Genomic DNA, 25486 nt, shown 5'->3' with positions numbered 1-25486 from the left:
GTTTTATCTATTACATATTGCAAGATGTCCCAGATTGACACTGAGTCAGAAGATACTTCTGGAAAAACGCTGCCTGGTGCTGGATCTACCAAAGTTAAGTGTATCTGTTGTAAACTTATGGTATCTGTTCCTCCAGCTGTTGTTTGTAATGAATGTCATGACAAACTTGTTAATGCAGATAATATTTCCTTTAGTAATGTTACATTACCTGTTGCTGTTCCGTCAACATCTAATACTCAGAGTGTTCCTGTTAACATAAGAGATTTTGTTTCTAAATCCATTAAGAAGGCTATGTCTGTTATTCCTCCTTCTAGTAAATGTAAAAGGTCTTTTAAAACTTCTCATTTTTCAGATGAATTTTTAAATGAACATCATCATTCTGATTCTGATAATGGTTCCTCTGGTTCAGAGGATTCTGTCTCAGAGGTTGATGCTGATAAATCTTCATATTTATTCAAAATGAAATTTATTCGTTCTTTACTTAAAGAAGTTTTAATTGCATTAGAAATAGAGGATTCTGGTCCTCTTGATACTAAATCTAAACGTTTAAATAAGGTTTTTAAATCTCCTGTAGTTATTCCAGAAGTTTTTCCTGTCCCTGATGCTATTTCTGAAGTAATCTCCAGGGAATGGAATAATTTGGGTAATTCATTTACTCCTTCTAAACGTTTTAAGCAATTATATCCTGTGCCATCTGACAGATTAGAATTTTGGGACAAAATCCCTAAAGTTGATGGGGCTATCTCTACTCTTGCTAAACGTACTACTATTCCTACGGCAGATAGTACTTCCTTTAAGGATCCTTTAGATAGGAAGATTGAATCCTTTCTAAGAAAAGCTTACTTATGTTCAGGTAATCTTCTTAGACCTGCTATATCTTTAGCGGATGTTGCTGCAGCTTCAACTTTTTGGTTAGAAGCTTTAGCGCAACAAGTAACAGATCATAATTTTCATAGCATTGTTAATCTTCTTCAACATGCTAATAACTTTATTTGTGATGCCATCTTTGATATCATTAGAGTTGATGTCAGGTATATGTCTCTAGCTATTTTAGCTAGAAGAGCTTTATGGCTTAAAACTTGGAATGCTGATATGTCTTCTAAGTCAACTTTGCTTTCCCTTTCTTTCCAGGGTAATAAATTATTTGGTTCTCAGTTGGATTCTATTATCTCAACTGTTACTGGAGGGAAAGGAACTTTTTTACCACAGGATAAAAAATCTAAAGGTAAATTTAGGTCTAATAATCGTTTTCGTTCCTTTCGTCACAATAAGGAACAAAAGCCTGATCCTTCACCCACAGGAGCGGTATCAGTTTGGAAACCATCTCCAGTCTGGAATAAATCCAAGCCTTTTAGAAAACCAAAGCCAGCTCCCAAGTCCACATGAAGGTGCGGCCCTCATTCCAGCTCAGCTGGTAGGGGGCAGATTACGATTTTTCAAAGAAATTTGGATCAATTCAATTCACAATCTTTGGATTCAGAACATTGTTTCAGAAGGGTACAGAATTGGCTTCAAGATGAGGCCTCCTGCAAAGAGATTTTTTCTTTCCCGTGTCCCAGTAAATCCAGCGAAAGCTCAAGCATTTCTGAAATGTGTTTCAGATCTAGAGTTGGCTGGAGTAATTATGCCAGTTCCAGTTCTGGAACAGGGGCTGGGGTTTTATTCAAATCTCTTCATTGTACCAAAGAAAGAGAATTCCTTCAGACCAGTTCTGGATCTAAAAATATTGAATCGTTATGTAAGGATACCAACATTCAAAATGGTAACTATAAGGACTATCCTGCCTTTTGTTCAGCAAGGGCATTATATGTCCACAATAGATTTACAGGATGCATATCTGCATATTCCGATTCATCCAGATCACTATAAGTTTCTGAGATCCTCTTTCCTAGACAAGCATTACCAGTTTGTGGCTCTGCCGTTTGGCCTAGCAACAGCTCCAAGAATTTTTACAAAGGTTCTCGGTGCCCTTCTGTCTGTAATCAGAGAACAGGGTATTGTGGTATTTCCTTATTTGGACGATATCTTGGTACTTGCTCAGTCTTCACATTTAGCAGAATCTCATACGAATCGACTTGTGTTGTTTCTTCAAAATCATGGTTGGAGGATCAATTTACCGAAAAGTTCATTGATTCCTCAGACAAGGGTAACCTTTTTAGGTTTCCAGATAGATTCAGTGTCCATGACTCTGTCTCTGACAGACAAGAGACGTTTAAAATTGATCTCAGCTTGTCGAAACCTTCAATCACAATCATTCCCTTCGGTAGCCTTATGCATGGAAATTCTAGGTCTTATGACTGCTGCATCGGACGCGATCCCCTTTGCTCGTTTTCACATGCGACCTCTTCAGCTCTGTATGCTGAACCAGTGGTGCAGGGATTACACAAAGATATCTCTAAAACCGATTGTACGACACTCTCTGACGTGGTGGACAGATCACCATCGTTTAGTTCAGGGGGCTTCTTTTGTTCTTCCGACCTGGACTGTAATTTCAACAGATGCAAGTCTGACAGGTTGGGGAGCTGTTTGGGGGTCTCTGTCAGCACAAGGGGTTTGGGAATCTCAGGAGGTGAGATTACCAATCAATATTTTGGAACTCCGTGCAATTTTCAGAGCTCTTCAGTCATGGCCTCTTCTAAAGAGAGAATCGTTCATTTGTTTTCAGACAGACAATGTCACAACTGTGGCATACATCAATCATCAAGGAGGGACTGACAGTCCTCTGGCTATGAAAGAAGTATCTCGAATACTGGTATGGACGGAATCCAGCTCCTGTCTAGTTTCTGCGGTTCATATCCCAGGTATAGACAATTGGGAAGCGGATTATCTCAGTCGCCAAACGTTACATCCGGGCGAATGGTCTCTTCACCCAGAGGTATTTCTTCAGATTGTTCAAATGTGGGGACTTCCAGAAATAGATCTGATGGCTTCTCATCTAAACAAGAAACTTCCCAGGTATCTGTCCAGATCCAGGGATCCTCAGGCGGAAGCAGTAGATGCATTGTCACTTCCTTGGAAGTATCATCCTGCCTATCTCTTTCCGCCTCTAGTTCTTCTTCCAAGAGTAATCTCCAAGATTCTGAAGGAATGCTCGTTTGTTCTGCTGGTGGCTCCAGCATGGCCTCACAGGTTTTGGTATGCGGATCTTGTCCGGATGGCCTCTTGCCAACCGTGGACTCTTCCGTTAAGACCAGACCTTCTGTCGCAAGGTCCTTTTTTCCATCAGGATCTCAAATCCTTAAATTTAAAGGTATGGAGATTGAACGCTTGATTCTTAGTCAAAGAGGTTTCTCTGACTCTGTGATTAATACTATGTTACAGGCTCGTAAATCTGTATCTAGAAAGATATATTATAGAGTCTGGAAGACTTACATTTCTTGGTGTCTTTCTCATCATTTTTCCTGGCATTCTTTTAGAATTCCGAGAATTTTACAGTTTCTTCAGGATGGTTTGGATAAAGGTTTGTCTGCAAGTTCCTTGAAAGGACAAATCTCTGCTCTTTCTGTTCTTTTTCACAGAAAGATTGCTAATCTTCCTGATATTCATTGTTTTGTACAAGCTTTGGTTCGTATAAAACCTGTCATTAAGTCAATCTCTCCTCCTTGGAGTTTGAATTTGGTTCTGGGGGCTCTTCAAGCTCCTCCGTTTGAACCTATGCATTCTTTGGACATTAAATTACTTTCTTGGAAAGTTTTGTTTCTTTTGGCCATCTCTTCTGCTAGAAGAGTTTCTGAATTATCTGCTCTTTCTTGTGAGTCTCCTTTTCTGATTTTTCATCAGGATAAGGCGGTGTTGCGAACTTCTTTTAAATTTTTACCTAAGGTTGTGAATTCTAACAACATTAGTAGAGAAATTGTGGTTCCTTCATTGTGTCCTAATCCTAAGAATTCTAAGGAGAGATCATTGCATTCTTTGGATGTAGTTAGAGCTTTGAAATATTATGTTGAAGCTACTAAGAATTTCCGAAAGACTTCTAGTCTATTTGTTATCTTTTCCGGTTCTAGGAAAGGTCAGAAGGCCTCTGCCATTTCTTTGGCATCTTGGTTAAAATCTTTAATTCATCATGCTTATGTCGAGTTGGGTAAAACTCCGCCTCAAAGGATTACAGCTCATTCTACTAGGTCAGTTTCTACTTCCTGGGCGTTTAGGAATGAAGCTTCGGTTGATCAGATTTGCAAAGCAGCAACTTGGTCTTCTTTGCATACTTTTACTAAATTCTACCATTTTTATGTGTTTTCTTCTTCTGAAGCAGTTTTTGGTAGAAAAGTACTTCAGGCAGCTGTTTCAGTTTGATTCTTCTGCTTATAATTTCAGTTTTTTTCATTATAAGATTTAAACTTTATTTTGGGTGTGGATTATTTTCAGCGGAATTGGCTGTCTTTATTTTATCCCTCCCTCTCTAGTGACTCTTGCGTGGAAGATCCACATCTTGGGTAGTCATTATCCCATACATCACTAGCTCATGGACTCTTGCTAATTACATGAAAGAAAACATAATTTATGTAAGAACTTACCTGATAAATTAATTTCTTTCATATTAGCAAGAGTCCATGAGGCCCACCCTTTTTGTGGTGGTTATGATTTTTTTGTATAAAGCACAATTATTCCAATTCCTTATTTTTTATGCTTTTGCACTTTTTTCTTATCACCCCACTTCTTGGCTATGCGTTAAACTGATTTGTGGGTGTGGTGAGGGGTGTATTTATAGGCATTTTGAGGTTTGGGAAACTTTGCCCCTCCTGGTAGGAATGTATATCCCATACGTCACTAGCTCATGGACTCTTGCTAATATGAAAGAAATGAATTTATCAGGTAAGTTCTTACATAAATTATGTTTTTTTTAAAAGTAAGATAGCAAGAGAACAAAGAAAAATTGATAATAGGAGTAAATTAAAAAGTTGCTTAAAATTGCATGCTCTATCTGAATCACGAAATAATTTTTTTGGGTTCAGTGTCCCTTTAAGAATTTGAGACTTGTAGCTTTTAGATAACTTATTCTCCATTGGAGAGGTAATGATTTACAACCTGCTTTAGCTAAATTAGAAATGTGATGGCTACACTAATACCAAAATGATTAAACTGTTTTTTTTTGTTTTTTTTAAAGGATTGCATTTTTATAGTGTGGCTATGAAAATATAGATTCTGTTTTTGTATGGTGTTTGCTAAATACATTTCAATATTTGACTTACCTGGAAGTCTGGGGATTCTATAGTGCCTTGATTCTTCATTAAACTGAGCTTTTAGTATCTCTAAAGCAGAGTTCTTCAAACCACGTGTCAGAACCCATTACTGTGTTGTGACGTGTGTGTTGTATGAGAGTGTGTTGTGTGTGTGTTGTATGAGAGTGTGTTGTATGAGAGTGTCTGGTGTCTGTGTGTTATATGAGAGTGTGTGTTGTATGAGAGTGCGTTGTGTGTGTGTGTGTTGTATGAGAGTGTGTGTTGTATGAGAGTGTGTTGTGTGTGTGTTGTATGAGAGTGTGTGTTGTATGAGAGTATGTGGTGTGTGTGTGTTGTATGAGAGTGTGTGGTGTGTATGTGTTGTATGAGAGTGTGTGATGTCTGTGTGTTGTATGAGAGTGTGTGGTGCCTGTGTGTTGTATGAGAGTGTGTGGTGTATGTGTGTTATATGAGAGTGTGTGTTGTATGAGAGCGTGTGTGTGTTGTATGAGAGTGTGTGGTGTCTGTGTGTTGTATGAGAGTGTGTGGTGTATGTGTGTTATATGAGAGTGTGTGTTGTATGAGAGTGTGTGTGTGTTGTATGAGAGTGTGTATGTGTTGTATGAGAGTGTGTGGTGTCTGTGTGTTGTATGAGAGTGTGTGTTGTCTGTGTGTTGTATGAGAGTGTGTGTTGTCTGTGTGTTGTATGTGGTGTGTGTTGTCTGTGTGTTGTATGAGAGTATGTGGTGTGTATGTGTTGTATGAGAGTGTGTGTTGTATGAGAATGTGTGGTGTTTGTGTGTTGTATGAGAGTATGTGGTGTGTGTGTGTGTGTGTTGTATGAGAGTATGTGGTGTGTGTGTGTGTGTGTTGTATGAGAGTATGTGGTGTGTGTGTGTTGTATGAGAGTATGTGGTGTGTGTGTGTGTTGTATGAGAGTGTGTGGTGTATGAGAGTGTGTGGTGTCTGTGTGTTGTATGAGAGTATGTGGTGTCTGTGTGTTGTATGAGAGTATGTGGTGAGTGTTTGTTATTACCTTTTACAACACTTTTAAGTTTAACTACAATTAGGAGTATGCACACATTTTAGTCATTTTGCCAAAAATTGCAGCTATCTTGTTAAAAAATACTTCAGACATTTTCAAACCAAGCATAAAAATAGGGTTGTGAACACTATTATTGCCTTTTATGTTTTTCATTAATTTATATTTTGACTACATTTATTGTCACATTTTTTTCATCAGGACAGTTCAGTATTTTATCAGGCTGTCCAGTAAAATCTATACAAAAATACTAAACACTTAAATGTCCAGTATTTTTAAAGGCCTATTAAATGTAAAGAGCCTTCTAGGCCATGGAATGACAAATCTGTTATTATATCTGTTAAATATGTAATATTTAGGAGCCAGAAACACTTTTAGGGGCTAGACAGTGTTATTTCTATATATATATATGGAGAATAACCCAAAAAGCTAGGACCCAGTGGCTCCTGGGTTTGTTGAGCCATGCACTATGCATTACAAATATGGCTCAAATATAAGTGGCACTGTGTTATATGTGTTACAGGTAGCCATAGTGGTGTTAAATTATTGCTGGGTGTGTGCTCCTGGCAGTCACGGGGGTCAAATCACTACTGCATATCTGTGTTACTGGCAACTAAGGGGATACAATAACTGCTCAGAACAATATATCTGGTGGAATCAAGGGTGGGTCCTAAGGTTGGGCTTTTATGGGGACATTGTGTGGTTCCAGCTAGCACCCATGTCCAGTCATCTATAGGGTGTCCAGTATTTTTTACAGAGCACAGCTAACAGCTCTAATTGTGGGTAATATTTTCCAAATAGCTCTTTACATTAGTTTACATGAATGCCAATAATGCTTGTAAAAGAGTATATTAAAAAATGCCAGTAACACATAGAATACATTAATTATTGTTCAAAGCACAACACATGTTGCACAATGAATAATGCATTTGATAGACAGGAAACATAACAGGAGTACATAACCTTCAGTATACTTAGTACAATATCACTCAATTCTTAACGAAAAAAATCATAATATTCAAGTGTAACAGATTGAGATAATATTTAGGATTAAAAAAAATATATTTATATATATCAAAAAGAAGGGTAGACCATCTAGATTAGACTGCAAGCATTTCCGATAATATACTGATAAAACATATCATATATAAAATAAAAATACAATCTAATGCCCAAAAAAAGCTCCCAAACATTTTCTATGCCGGTGAGTTTTTGATCATCAGACTCTTTAGGAGTTTCACCGTGGAACAATTGCTAGTACAATAGACTGAAACCGGGAGGGTATGAAACCGAGTCATAAGTTGTAATAAAAAATGGACAAGGACGGAAATCCCAAATGAGCCCTATGCTTAGTAATTGGCTCACACATATGGGTAATATTCTGTTAATGGAAGAATATGGATATTTTAAATCCAATAATTTAGCATTCTTTCATGATATGAAATTCATTTGGGAGGATATTCAACACAAATTGCTCCTCAATACATGGCGTTTCTCACAAGGTTCTAGTGTGACATGAAAGTTTTACCACATTGAAATCAGAAACCCTAGAAAGGGTTAATATTATATTCTCGCCTCTGCCCCTTCTCCTTACCCCTTCCTATCCCAACACACCCCACAGGCCTAAATCTCTGTATTTTAATGTGACACAGAACTAAGCAGGTCTAAGATAACGAAGATGTGAAGAAATGTCTAGGGGGCATTTCCGTGTTTCCGGTGAGCCTTCAGGCTCTAAAGACCTCTGCTCCATAATCTGTCTGCCTGCTCTGAGGCGGCGGACAGAAATCAACCCGATCGAATTGACACCCCCTGCTAGAGGCTGATTGGCTGCGAATCAGCAGGCTTTGCCCCCCCAGGTGGAGGCAAAATAGATAGTAAAGATAGGCGATTACAGTGCCCATCTGATTGGTTGTGGATCCTGTCACTCACTGAGACACGGACCAATCAGGTTATGGAATCACCGGGAAGTCACGTCATATTGGAGTTCTCGATAGAACACCGGCTACTAAAACTTGCATTAGCATTGGATTTGAAAAAGCTTTTAGTTAAGGAGTTAAACAGCATTTTGTTTTACCATTAGATAAGTGGTAACAAATTTCATTTCAATTTAATTTACCGTAAGATAAGTGGTTACAAATTGCGGGGTATACACAGTTGTTAGTTACATCATCTTTCACGGAACAGTTTCAGCACTGAGATGTATTTCTGGAGTTCTTCTAGAAACTGGAACTTCCATCTCTATCGTTAGGTTTGTGGTCGGAACTTCATTTCAGACACCTTGAATGAGTATGTGCTTCGTTTGAGAGATGACCAGTTTATGCCCATTCCTTTTTGTTTGTTCTCACCTTTCAGATACAGCCCGTTCAGGTTGGAATTATGACATGAGTTGTACCACCAGGCACCTTTGTATGACACTGCACAACCTTTAGCATCCTCATTATGATACCTGTCTTTAGTGGAAAATGCTCTGTTCTTGTGCACATTAAACAAAGAGTCACCTGCAAAAGGAAAAAGGATATCAGTTCAATGTTATGTACAGTATTCTGTAAACTCCTCTACAGGATCAAATAAAGCAGGATATGGTGACACATGAATTTTGGAGGTTACTTAAATACAACTCATAAACAGAATTTTACAAGTGAGCTTATCTAAAGTCATTTCAATGACACTCACAGAATATGGAGTTCTAAAACCACAAGAACTCAAGGCAGCCACAATTATTTGCGTCAGGACCTTAAAACATTTCCAGTTATCCTCTTGCTAGTAATTGCTGCAGACATGTCCCCAAATCCTGGATCTCATTTGAGTCCATTATGATTCCCATATATGAATTTTCAGCTTCCAACCCATTAATTTAAAAACAACCATGATTACCATGCATTTGTGGCAATATAACACCACATATACCCTGCACCATTCGACAGAGGTATTCAAATTCATAAGACAAAACTTTTTCAATTTTTGCAGGACTGCTATTTCTTTGCACAGCTTTTTTTCTTAGGGCTTGATTGTCTAAGGCTCTCTGATCTGGCAAGATGAAGTCTGGTCAGTACTATGGGATCCCTCAAAGTATTTTATAAAGGCACATTTTATTTAACTGTGCAGGGTTATGGATAAGGATGGGCGAGTGTGTTTAAATTTGAATGGTAGAGCAAATTTTTTTGTCCAAATTCAATTTGGAAAATCGAATGTTGATGAGAACGAATATTCTTTAAAATTTGAAAATCGAATGTTATTTTCGGTTTTCGAATGTAACGTTAGATTTCGAATGTTGGTTTTGATTTCAAATATCACATTTATAAAAGATAAATGTAGATTAGAAATACTATTTTGAAATCGAATATTAAAAATTTGATTTGCATAAAACAAATTTGAAATGGAATGTTAGTAATATTTTTTAATTTGATGTATAATATATAGCTAAACATTTGGTTATTCGAATACATATTTTCGAATGTTCTTTAAAATTCGAAAACAAACATTTTGAAAAAAACAATGTTAGAATGTTATATGAACACTTGAAATTCGATTTAAACAAATGATTGTATTGAAATTAATTTTAAATTTCGAATGTTACGAAACATTCGCCCAATCCTAGTTATGGATACAATAGAGAAACACCTACATTGCAATTATAATGCTCCTTTAAACATTTTAAAGATTTTGTGTGACAATTCTCTATGATTGCAAATTTTTGATCACTGGACCTTTTAAATTCTTGTGAATGATTATTCCTTATGTTAATATACCTCATTGTTATATATAACTTTTTATTAAAAACACTCAAATCACATTTTCAATTATGAAACTTTACACAAATGAAATATAATCATTGGACTATTAATAATTACAATGAAGTGTTTGGATGTTCCCTCTGATGAAGTAGCAGATTTGCTAGAATCACATAATGGTTGGACTTGTTCTGGGCAGCTCTCTCTTCCCCTTGAGGTGGTTTACCATGGCCGGGATGCCACCTCCTTTAGAGGCGAGCTGACTACCCAGATTGATATGAGCTGGTAAGGTTAAGATAAACATACCAGTCATAGTGTGCCTGAACCCTTTCTAGAGTGTCATTATGGTAACCCTAGATCCTTAAAGGTACAAGTGATAGATTGGATTCTTCCTTCTGGACATAATTAGAAAGCACAAGATTTTCTGGATTTTTAAATTGGGTTGCTTACATCCAAAAGGCATGAATATAGATATCCAAGCACAGATTTTTTTACTTAGGGATAGGGAGTATGAAATTGAATTGTTTCATTGCCTGGATGCTTTTCTTTCATATATTGAATTCCTAGAATGTTGCTGTTTTTACAGGATGGTTTGGATATGTGTTTATCAGCTAGTTCTTTAAAGGGTCAGATTTCTGCCCTTTCAGTTCAGCTTCACAAGATGATTGCTAATCTTCCTGACATTCTTAGTTTTGTTCAGGCTTTGGCAAGGATTAAGCCTGTGATTAAACCAATTTTTCCCCCTTGGAACCTTAATTTGTTTTTGAGAATTTTGCAGGCTCCTCCTTTTTAGCCCATGCCTAAGGTGGATATTACACTTCAAATGGCTAATGTGTCCTCTGACAACTGTCGTAGTTTTTGCTTGTCACATGACCTGAGCCGGCTTTTGACATCATACCCCTGAAAGTTCCCTCACCAGTGTCCGTGGATGTGGAGGGTCATTTCTTATGCTGTGCAAGGGGTAGCAATCTGAATACAGTGGACCTATGGATGCGTTATCTTTTACATTTTTAGTCAGGGCGGTCTTTAATATTGACTGGACCCTGGGCAAAAAAAATCTTGCCCCCCCCCCATGCAATTTTGCTCTCCACCCCAACATCCCAAAAAACAACTAAATCAATTAATTTAATGTAAATTATTAGCCCAGCAGTGGATCATCCACTGCTGGGCTAATCATTAAAAAAAAAAATTGCAATATGTGAAACTAGACCTAAGCAGTACTAATAAGTAAATAAATATATAAATTCCCCCACTGTGGATTCATTTAATATTCTTTTGAATGTGATTCTGGTGTGAGGTTAGCTGGTTAAAGAGATTTAGGGCAGCCAACAGGAGAAAAGCAAGGTATAGTAGACTGAGGAGGAAGCATGGAGGTGCAGACAAATATAAGTTTACTGACTGGAACAGCAGAACTACTATGGGAAGCTGTAAAATCTGAGACAGAGAGAAAACTATAAAAATAAACCTTAAATTAATGTGTGATGTATCAGCATGACACTATACATCCGCAACAGTAGCACATGTCACGTCTTTGCTAGGATTAAGTTCCCTCTCATCCTGCACTAGACAATGCTGCATGGGGAGGGGTGTGTGTGCACTCACTTATTCTTCCCACTGACACCTTTCTACAAAATGCACTGTTCCCCTAACAAACTTCAGTTAGTTGATCTTAGGGCCACAACAGAAAGAGCAGGGCTAAGGGGACCAGCAGACTGGATGCTGTCTGCCCAAGGCTGCATGGATACAGTGTGAGATGAGTCACACAGCCTCAAGACTGAAGAGAGCAGTGTATGCAGCTGCACAGATGCTCAAATCCTCACGTGCCTGCCACTCCAGCTTTCTGCTGCATGTGCCTACAGTCAGCCCTACCCAGAAACAATCCCTACCACCAGAGCAATTACCTGGTAACAGTGGTAACCCCAGTAGGACCTTTTCTGATGCAGTGGGAATGGCTGGATGCCGAGTTAGGGGTTTGCATTCAGTGCTGCACAGTGCACATCTAAAACAGCACATGGCAATAGCTTGGCATGTCACATGACACCGGCATGGTCTGGCACAGTTTTTTAAAAAAAATATAAGTAGAGAACTTTTGACTGTGACAGTATTAGGACTGAATGTGTGTGTTCCCCATGTCACATCAGCAGTCTGGTATTAACCACACAAAAAAATAAAAAATTTTTAGGACTCTTGGGCCCCTCAACAGAGACTGGGCCCTGGGCAGCTGCCCCTTTTGCCCTGTGTTAAAGACGGTCCTGTTTTTAGTAATGCATATGTGTGTTGTGCGTATTCTTTTTATATAATAAATACACTTGAGTCTGAGTTTTGCACTCTGTTTTTATATTTATTTCTAGATTTCTGTTATGCACACTATGCAGCTGCCTATGAACACCTCTACACTCAGCTAGCATAATTAGGTTATTCAATTATATAAATAAGCTTTGTTTATTTAAAGGGATTGTAAACTCCAAATTAAACTTTCATGATTCAGATAGGACATGTCATTTTAAACTACTTTCTAATTTACTTTTATCATCAAATTTGCTTTGTTCACTTGGTATTCTTAGTTGAAAGCTAAACATAAGTAGGCTCGTATGCTAATTTCTAAGCCATTGGAGGCCGCCTCTGATTTGAATGCATTTGGCAGTTTTTCACAGCTAGAGGGTGTTAGTTATGTGTTTCATATAAAAACATTGTGCTCATGCAGTGGAGTTATTTAAGAGTCAGCACTAATTGACTGAATTGCCTGAATCTGTCAAAAGATCTGAGATAAGGAGGCAGTCTGCAGAAGCTTAGATACAAGCTAATTACAGAGGTAAAACGTATATTTCTTTAACAGTGTTGGTTATGGAAAACTGGGGAATGGTAAATAAAGGGATTATCTTTTTTATCAATAACGTTTTTAGTGTTTACTATCCCTTTAATATCAGTCTCTCCCTATGTTGCCTCCCTTTAAATGACTCATAGATAAATATTATGGCCCCTTTGTACAATATGATTTATCTATGGAAAAACTTGAGATTTACATCCAACTACAAGAATTCCAACAGTTGTAAAAGGACTGCAATCCAGACATTAATATGTGAATGAGGAACCTCAGATCACCCACCAAAATCCTTACTACTAGCTTTTTGCTTCCATTCCAATCTATGAGAATTCCAATAAAAAATGACATGCATAACTTTTCAGAACATTTTCAAAATTAAAACCATTCCAATCCATTTGAAAACCCTTTAAATTTTCACTGCATTTTTCTGTACTTTAACAACCCCTCTAACTTGCATATGACATATTGATATAGTATTTAGTGTAGGTCCAATCTCTGGCAACGTTAAAAAAAGAATTAAAGAAACAAATACTGATGATTTTTGTCAGTATTTGTTTTGTTAATTTTCTTTGTGCATTCATTTGGATATCGTTTAGTTAAAACAAATGCGCAAGTCTCATACATATACTAATATTGTATATTACCTGCATTTCCTCCATGGAAGCTACCTAGCTGTAGTGTGTAGTTCTGTGATTCCCCAGAAATAGAGAAGTTTTTGTACAAGGCATAACTTTGATTGTTATCAAAATCTGTAAGGTCAACACGCATCTCAAATGTACCTGGAAGTACAGGACAACAAAAGTTGAATTATTATTAAAGGATAACTGAAGTCTAATGCTTCCCCCCAAATGGAAGGGGAGCATTAGATATTGGACTAGATTTTATAAAACCCGTTGGTGAAACTGTCTCACTGAAAAACCTGCCACAACATTGCTACTAGAAAATCTATTTAACAACCTCCGTAAGGAGCTTGATGGCCCTTGTTTCTGGCGAGTCTTCAGACTCGCCAGAAACAGCAGTTTTGAAGCAGCGGTCACAAAGACCGCTGCTCCATAACCTGTCCGCCTGCTCTGAGCAGGCGACACACATCACCGCAAATCAACCCGATCGAGTACGATCGGGTTGATTGACACCCTCCTGCTGGCGGCCCATTGGCTGCGAGTCTGCGGGGGGCTGCGTTGCACCAGCAGCTCTTGTGAGCTGCTGGTGCAATGCTGAATACGGCGAGCGTATTGCTCGCCGTATTCAGCGTGGTCTTCCGAACCTGATCCACACTGTCGGATCAGGTCCGACAGACCTTGATAACTATGGGCCTTTGACTTGACAAATTTATTTGAATCTGATACGTAAAAATTGCAGCGATTTGTAACCGCCCCTTGTCATATCCACGTGAATCACCTTCCATTATAAATGGAGCAACATTCATCTCTTAACCATACACTTATCAGCCCACATAACGAGTTTTACTGTAAAGGATGCTGGCATCATGAAAACAACCTCAAAATGTTAGGTGTAAATGTAGGGAATTTTTTTAAGCATGACTCTAGAATGCCCAGAACGCCTATGGCCTGTCCCTCCTTTGTGTCAGAAAAATGGATTAAACTTCTTTTGTTCTACCCAACGAGACTACTTCCCCCTTTACATACCAACATTTACATTAACCATTTTTCAAGCACGTTTCCTAAGTGTTGCAGTTGTAATTATTATTTATTATATGCTAAAGGTTCTTGTTTGATGTGCAAGATATAATGCATTGGGCAGTTCATGCAACTATAGATGCTAATAGCAGAAACGCCAACTAACAAAATGGTGGAAAATGTTTTTGAACCCAGGCTCAATGAATTTCAGGCATGATTCCCAGATAATCTTGATCAATAAATGTGATGGAAAATAAAATTATAAATTGAGAGAATAAAACAAAACAAAACATACAAGGCTAAAATTACCAATGGAGGAGAGTAGATGAATGTTATCATTCCCCAGCCAGAACTCGCCCCACTGATTGCCGAACCCTCTCTTGTAGGAATTCCAGTCTCTGTAAAAATCTACTGATCCATCCATACGTCTCTGAAATACCTAATAGAAACGACTCATTTACAAATGTGAATAAAAAATGTAATGTGTAACAATGAAACATAGAATTTGACGGTAGATAAGAACCACGAGGTCCATCGATTCTACCCATATTACATGTTACTTATTACCCAGGCCTTTTTGAATTATTTTACAGTCCCTTTGTTCATCTCCTCTTTTGGAAGTTTATTCCATGAATCCACCACCCTTTCTGTAAAAAAATGCTTCCTCACATTTCTCCTGAATCTGTAACCCTCTAACTTAAGATCGTGACCCCTTGTTTTGGTATTTCCTTTTTTGTGGAAAATGCTTTTAGCTTCCACTTTGTCACTTAATATATTTGAAGGTTTCTATCATGTCACCTCTTTCCCTTCTCTCCTCTAAACTATACATATTTAGATCAAAGAGTTTCATTGTATGTTTTATATTTTAGACCATGTACCATTTTAGAAGCCCTCCTTTGGACAGTTTCTAGTTTATTTATATCCTTCTGAAAATGTGGTCTCCAGAACTATACACAATATTCCAGATGAGGCTTAACTAGTGATCTGTAAAGTGGCATAAGAACACCCATGTAAGAGTAGAAAGTGATTAATAAGAAAGTGTAGAAACAACAATCCAACCACTCATTGTCATGAATGTGCAAAGGATAGAACTAAGACTGCATGCCACATTGTGAGGATAATCCGGGGGTGCACTACATTTAAAGTTAAAAGTATGGTTGAAGCCAAATGCTGGGTGTGCTGTTTGTACTCCTCTACTGACGCTGGACTCACGAAGGTGCGCTAAGATTAACACACAGGACTCTCAATATTCTTTTATGTATTATGCTGCCTGTGTTGAAAATTAGGGAAGGTCCCCAAACTGGCCCAAATGTATTACAATTTATGCAAATGAACATGGTAGCTTCCCTGCCCGGCGCATCAGGCTCCCCAACCTCCAGGAGCAGGACCCCCAATGTCAAGGACCAGAGATAGGGATCTCCCCAACCTCCAGGGCTAGATCACATACTTCATGGCCCTCACAGTGACAGACCCCCAACAGGGCTCCCCCCACTCTAGGACCCCCATCAACAAACCCTACATCCATGCACAATGCCCCCATACTGTGGCTTGGGCTCCAACTAAACCCACACTTAACTGCTTAGAAACTGATAGGCCAGCTGTCAGCCCCAACTTAAGCCCCCTGACATGCTGGGCCCTCGATCCAGGTCCTATTTGCTCGGCTGATCAGTCCGCCCCTGGTGGGTACCTTCTTCAAGGTTTCTACTGGATATGGCACATTACAAGCCATATCCTTGGAACTGCAGGTAGCTGAAGATTCACCTTCAGAAGAATTGGGTTCAGCAGCTCATCCTTCTACATTTGGTCAGTAGACATTGTCACTAACACAGGATTATGGGGAATTTTGACACCTCAGTGGATAATTCAGAGAGCTTGGGTGGCAAGATTATAAGAACATGGTGTACAAGCTCCTTAAAGGGACATTAAAGTCAACATTTTTCTTTCATGATTCAGATAGAGCATACAGTTTTAAACAACTTTTCAATGTACTGCTTATATAAGATTTGCTTAATTCTCTTTGTATCCTTTGTTAACAGAGCAGCAACTTGGAGCTAGCTGAACACATCAGGTGAGCCAATGACAAAAGGCATATATTGCGAGTACCAACCAATCAATGCATTGCTGCTCCTTAGACTACCTAGGTATGCTTTTCAACAAAAAATACAAAGAGAAGTTAAAACAGATAATAGAAGCAAATAAAAAAAGTTGTTTAAACGTGTATGCTCTATCTGAATCATGATGATTTTTTTTTAACTTTACTGTCCCTTTAAACAGTCAGTGTTTTAAAAGCAACTAAGATAAAAGCCATAGGTGTACACACACCTGAAGTTTCTAAAAAAATGAAGGTGGGCAAATATGTTAAAATATTCATGCACATTGCAGTCTACCAGAAAAGGACCAGATTACAAGTGGAGCGCTAAATATCGCTTTAGTGAAAACGATATTTGCGCTCTACTGTGTAATACTGGCGCAAGCTATTGTGCGCTGGTATTACAAGTTGTGAGCAATGCAAACACATTTGTTCTCAGTCAAAAAAGCTTGGGTATTAGTTCTCATATGTAACGGATTGTGGACTCTCGCCACCTATATCAAATAAAACATCATTTATAGTTACCTGATAAATTAATTTCTTTAATGGTAGCGAGAGTCCACAAGCCCCCACCCTTTTCTTGTGGTTAATTTATTTTAAGCACATCTTTTTTTTTTGTCTCTTACTCCATTTTAAACCTCACTGCTTGGCTATATGTTAAACTTAGGTATGTGTAGGAGAGGTTTTCTAGGGCTTTTGGGGTTTTGGATGCTTTGCCTCCTTCTAGTGGTAGGAATGTAATCCCATATGTAACGGATCTTGGACTCTCGCCACCATTAAAGAAATGAATTTATCAGGCAAGTATAAATTATGTTATACATATATATTTATGTTTTTTTTTATGTGTATAAAATATCCCTACTAGATCTGCCCCAGTCAAATGTATGTTCTATTTGAGGGAAGGGGAAGTGTCTAGGAGCAGTAACAGACGGTTCACAAAGTTGCAGACACAGAGAGCCGGGATATTGGTGCTGTTGGGTGTAGCCTGTAAACTGTTGCTCGCTCACTACAGAGTTCCAAACCGCCTCTGGGACGAGCAACATCAGCACAAGAACTATAAATTGGGAGCGTCTCGAAATGGTTTCCCATGGCCTCACATCTGTACACAAGCCTCACATTAACATGCACAAAGCCAAGTGCTGGAGTGGTGTAAATCACACCGCCATTATACCCTGGATCAGTGGAAATGTGTTCTCAGGACGGATAAACCATGCTTCACTATTTGGCATCTAATAGGGAAATTTGGGTGTAGCAGATTCCAGAAGAATACCACCTACCGGAATTGATATTGCCTACTGTAAAGGTTGATGGATTATGGTCTGGGACTGTTTTTCAGGGTTTTGGCTTGGCCCCTTCGTTCCAGTGAAGAGTCACCTTAATGCTGCAGGATACAAAGACATTTTAGACATTTGGGTGCTTCCAGATTTGTGGCAACAGTTTGAAGAAGGCCCTTTCCTCTTCTAGCATGACTGTGCCCCTGTGCACAAAGCAAGGTCCATGAATACATGGTTTGACAACATTGGCGTGGAGGATCTCAAGAGGCCTGCACATAGCCCTGACCTCAACCCCATTTAACATCTTTGGGATGAATTTGGAACATTGTTTGGCTAAATAGATACAAATTACCTACGTTAAGCTCCAAAATCTTCTGAAAATACTTCCCATAAGAGCTGTGGCTGTAGGGGGAGGGGCTGCATATTAATGCCAATGGTTTGAAATGAAGTGTACAACAAGCTCATATCAGTGTGATGGTCAGGTCTCTACATACTTTTGTTCAATTAATGTATCTCTATATGTTGTAGTCATCGAGAAAATAGGTATATTTTTAAACTCAGACTTACTATCCAGCCACCTCCGTCCGTTTCCATGTCACACATCACTGTTATTGGAGAATCCTGTGGTGGATATATCGTGTACCAGCCATTTTGTGAAGCACCCTGGTCCAGAAGCTCCTTACAGTTTTTTGCCACTAAGGAAATAAAAAAGTATGCAGTTAATGCATTTACTTGATGCTTATTATTTGGGTGAGAACAAGGTCCAGTCAAGAAAACATACTCACCTCCAAGATCTGACACACCAGGGACTCCTGTAGCTCCTGATTAGAAAACAATAGAATGTAATATTTTAAACCTTCATAGTCACCTTAGTCTTACACATCTGTGTGGGTTTCATATGAATACACAAACAAATATACTGATATTTGTTATCAACTTGTTAGAACCTTGTTGCCAGATTATGGCTAGGAATAGGTGAGTGTCTCATTTTTAACATTCATATAGTAGATGTTCACCTTGATAAGTATAATGAGGTAAATAAGACATATGAAGAGTGAAGCAAGTGATGGGTTCAACAACAAATTGTGTGGTGGGACTCTTTTTAAGGACCCTTCCCAAGATTAGTTTAATAATTTTGCAACATTGGTAATGAGGTCTTAGTAACCTCAAAAAAGGTCTTAGGACTCAGGAGTGGGAAATATAAGGAGTTGTGGTTGGCTCATGGGGGCATATTTAACAATACGCAAGCGGACATGATACGAAGTAGCGTATCATGTCCGCTGCACATTGCTGCCCATCGATAAATGTCGACAGCATACACTGTCGGCATTTAGCATTGCACCAACAGTTCTTGTGAACTGCTGGTGCAATGCCGCCCCCTGCAGATTCATGGCCAAACGGCCGCCAGCAGGGGGTGTCAATCAACCCGATCGTATTCGATCAGGTTGATTTCTGTCCACTGTTTCAGAGCAGTTATGGAGCAGCGGTCTTTAGATCGCTGCTTCATAACTTCTTGAAAACTTCTGTTTCCGGCGAGCCTTGATAGATATGCCCCTTGGTCTGCTTTTAGTGATATGTTGGTGCATTTTGTATATTAGTATATAAGGACACTGTTTGCAACTATAATATAATTACGAATGGGTGTAGATGGCTTAAAAATATATTTCCACGTCCAAACAGGCACATTTTTTTAGAAACTCATAAAGGGGTTCATCAATTTCAGATGAGCCAGTTATAGATATACGGAATTCTTAGCACATTATATTAAACATTTGCTATGATATTTAATAATTCTAATTCGGCTACTGTAAGATTTTAAGACAACAGGCTAAGAACACTGCCAGATCTAATAATTTATTTAATAGCCTAAACACTCTGGAATTGCAACCATTATAAAGCAGCCATTTTATATTCTGTCTCTGTTTATTGAAGTGCCAGTAAATGTTTCTGACTATGGGCCAGATTACAGGAGGAGCGCTATTTATCAGGTTTGGTCGCACGCGGGCGGGTTATCGTATTACAAGTTGAAAGTAAAACATTTATGCACGAGTGAAACCCGACGCGTGCTAACTTCAGGACTTCGGATATCACGACCGCGTTAACTTCTTCCCACAGACTTTAACAACTTAACAAGAGACCCTGTACATCGCTGTTCGTTAAGGGATTGTGTGCTTATAATAGCACAGATTATTTTAAAAAATAATATTTATATGAATATTTTTTATCAAATAGTGTATATATGAGTGGAGCAGTTTATTTTTATTTTTTAAGGAGTAGTGGTCTTATGACCGCTGCTTCTTAACTTCCGTTTCAGGCGCTGCTTAATAAATGGAGCCCTATGTCTTTGCTGTTAAATAAAAAAACATTGCATATACCACTTAATAAAGTGAAGGTAAACTTTGGTGAATGAAAGCCCGTTTTTTAAAAATACTATTAAAAACAGGGGCACTTTCATTCATCAAAGTTTACAAAGCAGCCGTTTTGTTAAAAAAATGACCTTTTTTTTCTTTTCACTGCTACAGCAGCTTCCCCCACCAAGAGATCCTCTATTTACACATCAGCAATGACTTATCCGGCTTCCTCCAATCACAGCTTTCCCCCCAAGGTAGTCATTGCCTGAGGCCATGCTGTGATTGGAGGAAGCCGGATTAGTCATTGCTGACATGTGAATAGAGGATCTCTATGTGGGGGAAGCTGCTGTAGCAGTGAAAAAAAAAGATGTAATTTTTTTAACAAAATGGCTGCTTTGTAAACTTTGATGAATGAAAGTGCCTCTGTTTTAATAGTATTTTTAAAAAATGGGCTTTCATTCACAAAAGTTTACCTTCACTTTAAATTGTTTAAAACAATATTAAAACATCACACGTTCATTAGTTGTTAGACCCTGGAGGTCTGTTCGAGCACCCACAGTGCCATGTGAATTACTCGAGCCACAGAACTTACGACACTTGAAGAATATGGCATCTAGTAATGAAGCAAATAAGACCAGTTTCAATTAGTTCAATGTTATTGTGAGAAGTTTATAGGAAGCTCACATGCACCTTGTGTAGGAGGAGGTGGTTTCCCGATAGTACAAGATGATAGGAGGTTAGTTGAGGTTTGCCTAGGTAGAGCACTGGACCCCCCCCCACCAATCCCATCAGTTATCCCATGAGAGAGTTTATAGGGTTTTATAAAAAGCAGAGGATGAATGACCATGACATTATCATGTTGTGATGTCTACCTATCTAGATTGTTGTATTAGATCCTTTGTAGTCTCAAAAATCCCTTTAAAAGACAAAAAAGCAGAGGAAAAAAATTATAATTAGGCACTCGTTAGTTGCATCTTCCTCTCTCTATATATAGTTATCTTCTTTTATATTTTACACAATTTCTCTCTCTGAATCAAAATCTACATACTCTCTTTAACTTCCTGAACTATCGGTAGCAATTTTTTTTTCATGATTAATTTAAAGGGGCAGTCTACACCTTAGTCATCTTAAAGTCTCGCTTTAGATTAAGCTGCAAATATCCTCCTACATCCCTTTCTATATCATGCAGCAGGAACAGTAAAAAGAGTTATTTTAAAATGACTATTGTTTCTGGTCATTTTAAAATGGCTGCCAAGCTCCGCCCACTGATGACATCACGATCTGGACTTCATTAAAGGCTTCACTAGTTACAAAAAACTCACTAATTGGTTTCAACAGACTGTCAATGCTATTCAGCTATTGGCAGCCATTTCAAAGTGAACAGAAACAATATTCATTTTAAAATAACTTTTTTACTGTTGTTGCTGCATGAAAATAGAATAGAAAGAGGTGCAGCAGGATATTTGTAGCTAAATCTAAAGTAAGACTGTAAGATGACTAAGGTGTAGACTGTCCCTTTAAGGACTGTAGTAAGAAGGAAACTTGTACAGTGAATTGTTTGACGGTTGAACAAACGCTGTAATAAAATCTTGCTTGGGCACTGATAAACATGGCACAGGTAAAACTTATGGAATGAAACAAACAGTATAATATTTTGTAAGTTGGAAATAAATACTCACCTTTTTCACCCTTTAATCCTTGATCCCCCCTTTCTCCTATAAATAACAATATAAGATATTACCCAAAGTTAGACGGAACCTGCTAGCTACATCTAACGCACAAATGACTGTAGCGATCATGTCTGCCAGACATCGATAAATGCCGACAGCATACTCTGTTGGCATTTATCATTGCACAAGCAGTTCTGGTGAACTGCTTGTGCAATGCCGCCCCCGTATGCGATCGGGTGGATAGCTGTACGCCACCTCAGAGGCAGCGGACGAGTTAAGGAGCAGTGGTCTTTAGACCGCTGATTCTTAATTCATGTTTTCGCGTGGAAACAGATGTATTTGGCGCCATTCGGGCCATGATAAATCGGCCTCTAAAGGTGTATACGTATTGCATTTAAAAATCAGATATCGCTGGATTTTGTTGAGCGAGGTCTTAGACTGTGGCAATGTGTGTGTGTATATAAATATTTGGGTGACGGTTTGTGAGTATGTGTATGTTTCAGTTGTTTAATATCGTTAATTTGCAGGGATTTTGTTGAAGCAGCAGCCTCCAGTGTAGAAGACAATAATAAGCTGTGCAATGTAGATGACATACGTTTTAGGGGATTCTATATCTGTCTCTACAATAACTTTGCATCTCATTATCAGGTATTGGAACAAGCAAAATAATGCAAATAACTTGCTGAAGTAGTTCTCATTTGATGTGTCTATATAAAGAGTAGAGAAGAAAACATGCGTTACCTTTAATTCCAGATGTTCCTGCTCGTCCCATTGGTCCTTGAACTCCTGGTATTCCAGGTATCCCTGGGCATCCTCTCAGAAATGCCATCTTTTCTGAGGAGTTCCTGACTCCAATAAACTTCACATCTTAAGTAAAGTGAAACATTATAAACTTATAGCCTACATTAATAATTATGTAGATGCTTATTGTATTTACGTGATGAGCAACTACAGTTACTGGAAAGATAAAGCAAGAGGGTTCAAACTAACCCTATAAATATATTAGTTTCATTCTTCTAAACCACAAATATATTATGATTATAAAATGTAGAACTTAAAGGGACATTCCGGTCAAAATTTGAATGCACATAGATGAAATTACATATTTGAATAGAACCAAATTAGAAATATACATGTATTGGCAAAAATGCTTCTTGTAAAGGTGATTACTGTTTTAGAGGCCAATTTACTAAAGAGCGGATGGACACCGATAAAAGCCGACAGCATACTCTGTCCGCATTTATCATTGCACAAGCATTTCTCGTGAAATGCTTGTGCAATGCCGCCCCCTGGAAATTCGAGGCGGATTGATGTCCGCAAACTCAGAGGCAGCGGACTAGTTAAAGAGCAGCGATCTTAAGACCGCTGCTTCGTAACTGCTGTTTCTGGCGAGCCTAAAGGCTTACACGGAAACAGGGGCATCAGGGACCGTTCGGCCCTTGATAAATCGGCCCCTGAAAGTGAAATTATGGAGAAAAAATGGAGCAAAAACAAAATAAAAAAACTATAGAATCTAGGAAATACAACATTTTATTTTAAATTTTGTTTTCCCTTTTTAGTCAAATATATGAGAATGGCTTTCTCTACAGTACTACCCTATGGGGCCGATTTTTCATGTGTCTGGCGGACATGATCCGCTGTAGCAATCATATCCGCCAGACATCAATAAATGCCGACAGCATACACTGTCGGCATTTATTATTGCACATGCAGTTCTGGTGAAATGCTTGTGCAATACCGCCCCCTGCAGATTCGCAGCCAATCGGCTGCTACCCCCTGCTACCCCCTGATCGTATGCGATTGGGCGGATTGCCGGCGAGCCTGAAGGCTTGCACGGAAACAGATGTATCATTCAGGCCATGATAAATCGGCCCCCATATATTTAGAGGGGGGAAAAAAGAAATGCAGAAAAAAATTATCCTTAAAGGGACATAATTCAGATAGAGAATACAATTTTAAACAACATTCTAATTAACTTCTATTATCTAGTTTGCTTCATTCTTTAGGTATCCTTTGTTGAAGAAATAGCAATGCACATGGGTGAGCCAATCCCGAGGCATCTATGTGCAGCCACCAATCAGCAGCTACTGAGCCTATATAAATATACTTTTCAACCAAGGTTATCAAGAGAATGAAGCAAATTATATAATAGAACTAAAATGGAAAGTTATTTAAAACGTGCTTTACCTAAATCATGAAAGAAAAAAATTGGACCTTTAATGTTGTTGGTTCTGAGTATATATGATAACATTTGTTGTTTCTTTGTCTTAATAATGTTATATTTAGTATGTTTAGCTTTGTTTATCTGGATGCTACCTGCTTGTTATGTAATAATTGTTTTATGAAATGAAAAAGATAAAGAAAATCCGCTAACTGTATCAATAAATGTTTCTAATGACCAGTTATAAATAATATCATCGTTCAGTTATATTTGTGTCATCCAGAAACATCAGATAAATTTTTTTTCTGCTTTTACATTAAAAAGAAGATATTTGCATAACTCACCTGGACAGGTGGCCCCAGCAGAACAACCAATTAGTGTAACCCAAATGGTCAGAGCCAATAGTGTCTGTGCAGTAGGTCCCCTCATAGCCGGATGATGTATGTGGTACTGGAGCTGTAAAGCTTTTAAATCTACTTATTCTGTATTCTCTGTAGTTCTTACTAATAATGTAACTGTGTGTCTTATAGTTCAGCTAAAAATATGCACGTTCTGCAGTTTTGTCTTATATGTTGCGCTATCAGCAACAGTTCACTATCAGTTTTCTTTTTAAATACAGAAGTAATACAAGTTCACACTGTAGATATACAGCACTGTGCAAGTTTTAGTTATGCGTGGAAAAAAAATTGTAATGAATATTTTCTATTTTTCAGAAATCCCAGAACATGTGCGAAAAGTTTTTTTGCAGCTTCTTGCGCCCATCGGAAGACGTGCGTTTATTATAGTTTGAAAGTAAAAGTGATCGTTTGTGTGCAATTGAGTTTAACGCACGTCGTCAGAGCTCTGGTTAACTGTAATTCGAGTCTAAAAAGTGTCACAAAACACATAAATACATATAAAATTACAGTTACACTCATAATAACACTTTCTAATTTTATTTAAAATATTGCACAAAAAAGTTATAAGGACTGCAGAGGGCTTTAACATAGAGATACTTAAATACACGTCTAAATATTTATATGTATTTGTGTGTGTATATATATATATATATATTCATATATACAGTATATATAACTTTTTTGCTTCATTCTCTTGGTATCCTTCATATTGAAGGAACAGCAATTCACTACGGGGAGCTAGCTGAAGAAATCAGTAAGCCAATGACAAGAGGCATAACTATGCAGCCACCAATCAGCAGATAGCTCCCAGCCTGGAGCCTACATAGGTATGCTTTTCAACAAAGGATTCCAAATGAATTAAGCAAATTAGATAATAGACGTAAATTGGAACGTTGTTTAAAACTGTATGCTCCATCTGAATCATGAAAAAACCCATTGTATATCTCTTTAAAGGGACACTAAACCCAATTATTTTTCTTTCATGATTCAGATAGAGCATGCAATTTTAAGCAACTTTCTAATTTACTCCTATTATCAATTTTCCTTTGATCTCTTGCTATCTTTATTTAACCCCTTAGTGACCAGAGCACTTTTCCATTTTCTGTCCGTTTGGGACCAAGGCTATTTTTACATTTTTGCGGTGTTTGTG

General features: G+C 38.1%; 1 protein-coding gene across 1 annotated transcript; it reads right to left on the bottom strand.

The window, feature by feature from the left end:
* Positions 1-7034: 7034 nt before the first annotated feature.
* Positions 7035-24410, bottom strand: LOC128642798 (ficolin-1-B). The gene is made up of 8 exons (XM_053695606.1): positions 24283-24410; positions 22519-22644; positions 21787-21822; positions 18542-18577; positions 18324-18451; positions 14703-14832; positions 13401-13535; positions 7035-8699 (listed from the first exon to the last, which is right to left on the bottom strand). The coding sequence occupies exons 1-8, from the start codon at positions 24365-24367 to the stop codon at positions 8446-8448; spliced, it is 930 nt and encodes a 309-aa protein (XP_053551581.1). The 5' UTR covers positions 24368-24410; the 3' UTR covers positions 7035-8445.
* Positions 24411-25486: the final 1076 nt, after the last annotated feature.

Source organism: Bombina bombina, chromosome 12 (genome assembly GCF_027579735.1).
Source record: "Bombina bombina isolate aBomBom1 chromosome 12, aBomBom1.pri, whole genome shotgun sequence".
In the NCBI taxonomy this organism is placed as follows: domain Eukaryota; kingdom Metazoa; phylum Chordata; class Amphibia; order Anura; family Bombinatoridae; genus Bombina; species Bombina bombina.
Note: the sequence above shows the minus strand (reverse complement) of the source record. Positions and strands in the feature narration are given on the sequence as shown.

Excerpts from the sequence above, each read along its gene's own strand:
- LOC128642798 (XM_053695606.1), bottom strand. The coding sequence starts at position 24,367 with ATGAGGGGACCTACTGCACAGACACTATTGGCTCTGACCATTTGGGTT. Across the intron at positions 18,578-21,786 it reads AGGATTAAAGGGTGAAAAAG|GAGCTACAGGAGTCCCTGGT; the intron begins GTGAGTATTTAT and ends TTTTCTAATCAG. Across the intron at positions 8,700-13,400 it reads CTTCCATGGAGGAAATGCAG|GTGACTCTTTGTTTAATGTG; the intron begins GTAATATACAAT and ends TTCCTTTTGCAG.